The following is a 6,863-nucleotide window of genomic DNA, read 5'->3' as shown; positions in this document are numbered from 1 at the left end:
GAAACAACAGCAACAACAACAGCAACAACAACAACAGCAACAACAACAACAGCAACAACAACAACAGCAACAACAACAACAGCAACAACAACAGCAACAACAACAGCAACAACAACAACAACAGCAACAACAACAACAACAGCAGCAACAACAACAACAACAACAGCAACAACAACAACAGCAACAACAGGAACAGCAGCAGCAACGAGAGCAAGAACAACAAACATTGCACTTGGTAACATCTGCTGCTCATGATACTGTCATTGTATCAACAGCACAAAGGAAGGATACTGTCGGTGCATTGATACCAACGGTACCATCATTACCGGTATCATCGGTAACAACACTTACAGCTAATTTGGCAAACGTCATTGGACCACCATCAAAACTACCATCAATGTTTCCTACACATTTATTTTCTGCTACTCCTTTACTTGTTACATCACCTGGTTCTGTTCCTCCATCAATCTTTCCACCATCCGGAACTACTCCAACATCACTTTTGACACCTGCAACTGCTAGTGCATCATCACAAGTAACTGCATCTGCAGCACAACAACTTCCAGCATTACATATATGCACTCTTCAAGCTGCACTACAACAAGTACAACAGGTAGATTATTTTAACTTATAATATATACAAATAAGTGTATACAATATATAAAAAGATAGGTTACTTTTAACTTCTATGAGATTTTTGGAAATACATCAATACTACTTTTGGTAGTGATGTAATGTGCATGCATCCTGGCATTGACATATTTGACGTATAATTTGGCTTCTTTTTTTTTTCTTTTTCCTAGGTAGAGAGGCAAAAGATTTATTTGTTTAGGAAAGAAGAATGAAATTATTTCAGAATTATTGTTCATCATCAGGATCAGCAACAATTTCTTCTGGACATGGTGCTTTTCAACCGTTTCATAGTTCACGTGATCCAACAAATTCCACACAAAGTTATAGTCCTGATTCATCAACAACTGATGCTACACCATTAGATTACTCAATGCATGGTACAATTAATACAGATTCCTTATTTAATATATCACTTGATATGATCAAAGTGTGAAAGTACCATAATATACTAATTAAATTCTTATTTTTTTTTTTTTTGTTTTAGAAACACCATCAGATCCATCACATATTTTACGATATCATTTATTGGAACGACAACCAGATTTATCAACAGAAACTGAAACGGAGCAGCAAATATCGAATGATGCATTGGCACAATCATCATCTTCTTCAGATAAAGCTCGAGAAAGTGATCCGGATGATAAACCGCGTTCTCTGCTTGGTTCACTACTTTCCACTAAACGAACCTCACCATTGGTTCCACAGAGTCGAACTGATACTCATTCCGGTCTCAGCAATGCATCACCCAAAGATGTAAAACTAAATCCGAAAAACAAAATTTTCCTTTATTAAAAGTTTCAAAAGTTTTTTTTTCCATTAATTTGCATTTTAAAATTCAAATTTATTTAAATTATAAAACAAGGGAAGCATAGTTTTTTCTCTGATCCTTTTGAAGCTAATGTTAAAAGACATGCAAAATTAACCGACTTTTCAAAATTACAACATTAATTTGAAAAGTTTAAATAGTTTAGCTACGTTAGCAGTGTCCAAAGAAAATGAACTGTCACATCCTCTCCGGATCTTCCATTTTTTTGTTAGTCATATTCCGCAGCTGAAATTGTACAAATCTTGAAATTAAAATCGACTACATTAAAAATTTTCAAATTCAATTCTGTTTTTTTTTGAAAGTCTTTTAAAATCCACTTTAACAGTTTTAATAGATTTTTTATAATTTTGAAATCGATGTTAAAAGTAATTTCACAAAATGAATGATTTATTTGCAGAATGATTTGAAAAACTGTTTGAGTAGTTTGGCAGTAAATTTGAGTACCGCCTTAACAGTACCAACATCAAATGTATCATCTAAACCTGGCGCAATATGTTCCGGTATTTTAAATACTAAAAGTGATAGCAGTGATAATATGGAATCACCAACCAGTAACAATAGTACAACCGATTCAATGAGATCACAACTTAGTCCAGCACCAAAACATTCCGCAATTGTCAAAGCTTTACGGTCACGACCATCTAGCAAGGTAAAATTTGGCCATTATCATTTATTCATCTTTATTAATATAGTAATTATTGTATTTAATTGAAGATTGTTTGATTCATTTAGATATGTATATATACATATATATCTGAATTTAAATTTAAAATGAATTTTGTGGATTCTTCTTTAGTAATTACTGTAAGCACTTTAGCAACAGTACATGGATCGTCGACGACGTAACAATGAAGCAGCAAAACGATGTCGCGCAAATCGTCGAGCGCAATTCGAATATCGTAGCAAACGTGCTCAACAATTAGAAGCAGAAAATGATGAACTTCGACGGGAGATGAATCGTTTGAATCAAGAATTGGAACAACTTAAAGCATTACATGCAGCTAAAAATGCTACCATTCTTCAACGATAATTTATTTTTAAGAATTTTTTTTTTTAAGAGAAAAAAAGAAAAAAGGAATTAATCAATATTTCCTATCTTTCATTACTACATTCTAATAAATTGAGGGGAAAAAAAAACGGAAAGGATAATTTCAATGAGTTTAATAATTAATAGTGAAATAATCATTTTTATTACAGAAAGTTTATTTCATATAAATTTATAAAGAATGAAATGCGCCAAATTAGTTGTACTCTTTCTACTTGATATCACTCTTTTCTTTTCTTTTTTTTTTTTTTAATATTTTCGTAGTCGAATTATATTTTGATTTTATATAAAATCCGGTTTAGTATTTCAGAAAATTTTATGTTCCTTTGACGGATAATATAACTTGAAAAGTTTTGAAAAAATTTTCGTTTCGGAAAATGATTTAAATTGTTGCTGATGAAAAGCAAAAAATTACATATTACTAATTGTTATGCATATTGTTTAATTTAATCTCCTTCATTTTGCAGAGAAGAAAATTTTAATCGCTCTGACATTTGACCTCAATTTTTCTTTTTTTTTTTCTTTTTTGCTATTGTTTTTAGCTGAAAAATCAACGTGTCATTTACAAGGCGTATGTTCAAATGTACTTCGAATTTGTGTGTTTGTGTGTGCTTTTTTCTTTTCTTAAAAGAACTGTTTGATATGCTTTACGGAATTATACGTCGCTGTGTGACCTTTGACCTCAGTTTTTTACTTCTTTTTATAATGTTTTTGATCTTTTTTTTCTTTTTCTTTTTTTTGCTCATATCATATCATGCATTACATGCATTTAAATAAACTATTTTGATGATTATGCAAAATTCGATTGCTATTTGTTAATTTTAACAAATTTCGATTTCAATTGTTAATTATATTAGTCAAGAATTTTTGATATTAAAACATACTAAAAGATTATTGACTATTTAATTTTAATTTTCCTCCGGTTAATTAATTTTCTGTGTAAAAATTGTTTACTTAAAAATAAATGGAAAATATTGTTATCCATGGATGGCTGAATTATATAACGATTCCAATTTCGCGTATACTTCAATTATTTTTTAAATATCTCTCAATTTACTTCAAATATAATTAATTTCTTTTAATTTCTTTTTTTTTCAAAAAAAATTCCATTTAAAATTTACTATTACCTCTTCTGCTGTTTTTTCATGGTAAATATCAAAAAAGTTGAATATTGAACATCAGGAAAATTGAATAATCACATCAGGAAAATTGAATAATTAAATCAAGAAAATTAGATAATACATTAGGAAAATTGAATAATAACATTAGGAAAATTAAATATTACAATCAAAAAAAGTGATTATTACATGTGGAAAAATTGATGAGACTTAGTGTATCACATTGTTAGAATTTTTATTTATTCATAATCTTTTTAAGTTATTAGCATCAATTAATTGCATGAAATTAACATTTTGAAATTGTCATTAGTTACCTTAATTAAAATTGAAATACTAAAACAGTTGAGTGGTATAAATGACAAATGCATTAATATTATTTATTATTTCTCTTTATTATTCTCGAAAACATTCTTGATCTTTTACTCTGAAAATTAAATTTAATTATTAATATATTAAAATTCTTGCACTTTTACTTATTACTAATAAATGTTTCGTTTGATAAGTTTATCAAATTTTTATCACAATTAATTAATGTTGCATTCATCAAATGTTACCAAATAATTAAAAGTTACGAAAATTTGAATAGTTTATTGCATTTAATTATTTCAAACATTAGTTGAGATTAATTGTTTTTTTTTTTTTTTTTTACCTAATAAACTATAACCTTTAATTGATAAAGTTTGAAATGCTTACGGGTTGTTGTGTTACTGCACTATCCGGAATGCCTTTTAAGGATGAATTTTTCTTGTTATAATTAACAACTTTCTTTGATGAGCTCATATCTTTGCCTGAATCAAGTGTGATTGCTGTCACATTATCCGATTGTAATCCTTGTGGGCCAATCAGTTTAGCAATTTTTTCCAGTTTTTTCACTGCCTTAAAAAATATTTGAGGCATAGCAAAAAAGCAAATATATTTTGTAAATGAGTTTATTTAAAAAAAAAAAAAAAAAAAAAAAAAATAATGAAAGGCAATTTCATAACTATCATAATTTGCACTTTTCTTTTTTTTTTCTTTTTTTGTCATCTCAGATCTGTTAGCATTCTAAAGCTTAGTTAATATCAATTCAAAATTTTCAACAATTTTCAAAAAATTTATTTTTCTTTTTTTTTTGTTTGCTTTTTTCTTTTTCTTTTTTTTTTTTTTTTTTTAAATAAATGCTCAATTTTTACATATATAACTTAAATAAGCTATATAGTAATTTTTGAAAATGATAAATTTTTAATGAAAAGTAAAATTACAGCATTCATTGTCCAACGTGATGCTGCATTTTGATCCCAACAATGTCTAATTAATGATGATATACCTTGAGGTGCTACCGGTATTTCCATTCTTTCACCACGTAATACCTATAATTATTTGTTTTTTTTTTTTTTGCATATAATACAATTTCATTTAAAAAATAAAAATATAACAATTATGACCATTTTTTTGACTTCTGAATTGGTCATTCCCTTGTACGGTTCTTCGCCATCAGTGAATATTTCGCATACCATTATACTAAATGAATAAACATCTGTTTTTAAACTATAAACAAATGTAGCAATAGTTTCTGGAGCTGTCCATTTAATTGGTACTTTCTTCGATGTTTTCATTTTATAAATTGTCCCCTCGCGTGACATACCAAAATCACTTATTTTAGCCTGCAAAAATTTGTCACATTTTATAATATTTATGTTACTTTTTGCATGCTCTTTTTCTCCCTTTTTTTTTCCTTTTTTAAATAATTAAATATTGGAATAAAAAAAACAAAAAATAAATAAAAAAAATAAAAAATAAAAAAAATAAAAAATAAAAAAATAAAAAATAAAATAAAAATAAAAAATTGATAATTAGATATTTTGACAAAAAAAAAAATAGTAAGAAAAAAGCAAAAAAAATAGATTAATAAAAAAAATAAAATAAAACAAGAAAATTAATTTTTAATAATTTAAAATAAAAAATAAAAACAAAATTAAAATAAGAAAGAATAAATATAGACCAGACCACTTTATCCGTAGTATATAAAATATTTCGTGCGGCTATATCACGATGAATGCATTTCTTTGAATGCAAATATTGCAAACCATATGCAGCACCAAGACACATTTTTTCTACCTTTTCATCATCTGATATACTACCTTTTCGTTGTTTTAAATCTTCCGAAAGGCATCCACCTTTAATCTTTAAATGTAATCAATAATTTAATGAATTAATTATTACAGTAATATTGTTTTATAAAATTATATTAAAAATAAAAGAAAACATTTAAAATTCATCAATTTACTTCGCTAATTTTTTTTCCTTTTACTTTTTTTTTATTCTTACTCGTTTTTTTAATATTTAAATTTTAATTTTATGATATTTTTTTTTAAAATAAAATGAAACAAATTTCTTTGAATAAAATATCATCGTTTATTACCAATTCAATTACAATCATTAATGGTTCACGATCAACTGCAACACCATAAATGCGAACAATATTATCGTGATCATAATGACGCATTAAACGTGCCTCATGCATCATTTCTTTAATTTTCTCTTTTCGAAATGCCATTTGCGCTTCTGTTATCGTAACTTTAGCCTGAATTTATTGTTGATAAAAGATAATAATTGATAATATCCTTCTGAAAATAAAATTTAAGCATAAATCATAATTATTATCGTATAATTATTAATTGGATTGATTTTAATAAATGTACCAAAAAAAAAAAATTTTTTTTTAAACACTAACAATTTTGACAGCACATTCAATTTTTTTCTTGTTAATGGTTAATTCACCTGACCGTACTTCACCAAATGCACCAGAGCCAAGCATTTTATTAAGTGTAATATCATCATGACTAAATTCCCATGGTTGACGCTTAATTGCTTTAATCAGCACACTATTTTCCAGCTGCATAATATGAATGTTTTTTTTTTTTTTCATATTTTTCAAACAAAAAAAAAAATTTAATTAAATTAATTGTTGAAAATTATGAAATATATTTCAAATTATTCTGATCATTTCCTTTGTCTTCATAATTGTTTTTCATTTTTTTTTTTTTTTTTTTGATTATAAATTTTTTTTAATTGTATAATTTATAGGCGAAAAATTTGACTATTTTTATAATAATATTAATAAAAATAATTTTAAAAAAAATTGAAAAATTCTTTCACAGCCATTTATTAATTTAGACAATTAAAAAAAAAAGATGTCACTGAATATTAAGAATTTTTCAAATTATTCGAAAATAATTCTAATCGTTTATTAAAAAAAAAA

General features: G+C 26.3%; 2 protein-coding genes across 2 annotated transcripts in view; one reads left to right on the top strand and one right to left on the bottom strand.

The window, feature by feature from the left end:
- LOAG_11354 (hypothetical protein) overlaps positions 1-2,489 on the top strand; it is a gene marked incomplete at both ends in the record, with an annotated part of 3,806 nt that extends 1,317 nt beyond the window's left edge. The window contains 5 exons of the mRNA XM_020448337.1: positions 11-613; positions 857-1,010; positions 1,118-1,386; positions 1,857-2,108; positions 2,277-2,489. Of these exons, the coding sequence (XP_020301509.1) occupies positions 11-613; positions 857-1,010; positions 1,118-1,386; positions 1,857-2,108; positions 2,277-2,489 (1,491 nt within the window). The remainder of the gene's footprint in view (positions 1-10; positions 614-856; positions 1,011-1,117; positions 1,387-1,856; positions 2,109-2,276) is intronic.
- A 1,799-nt stretch (positions 2,490-4,288) lies between these two features.
- The window catches only part of LOAG_18651 (kinase domain-containing protein), a gene marked incomplete at both ends in the record, with an annotated part of 4,008 nt that continues 1,433 nt past the window's right edge, over positions 4,289-6,863 (bottom strand). The window contains 6 exons of the mRNA XM_020451315.1: positions 4,289-4,498; positions 4,864-4,971; positions 5,047-5,265; positions 5,609-5,785; positions 6,024-6,163; positions 6,332-6,497. Of these exons, the coding sequence (XP_020304910.1) occupies positions 4,289-4,498; positions 4,864-4,971; positions 5,047-5,265; positions 5,609-5,785; positions 6,024-6,163; positions 6,332-6,497 (1,020 nt within the window). The remainder of the gene's footprint in view (positions 4,499-4,863; positions 4,972-5,046; positions 5,266-5,608; positions 5,786-6,023; positions 6,164-6,331; positions 6,498-6,863) is intronic.

This window comes from Loa loa, assembly GCF_000183805.2.
Source record: "Loa loa unplaced genomic scaffold supercont3.423, whole genome shotgun sequence".
Lineage (NCBI taxonomy): Eukaryota > Metazoa > Nematoda > Chromadorea > Rhabditida > Onchocercidae > Loa > Loa loa.
Note: the sequence above shows the minus strand (reverse complement) of the source record. Positions and strands in the feature narration are given on the sequence as shown.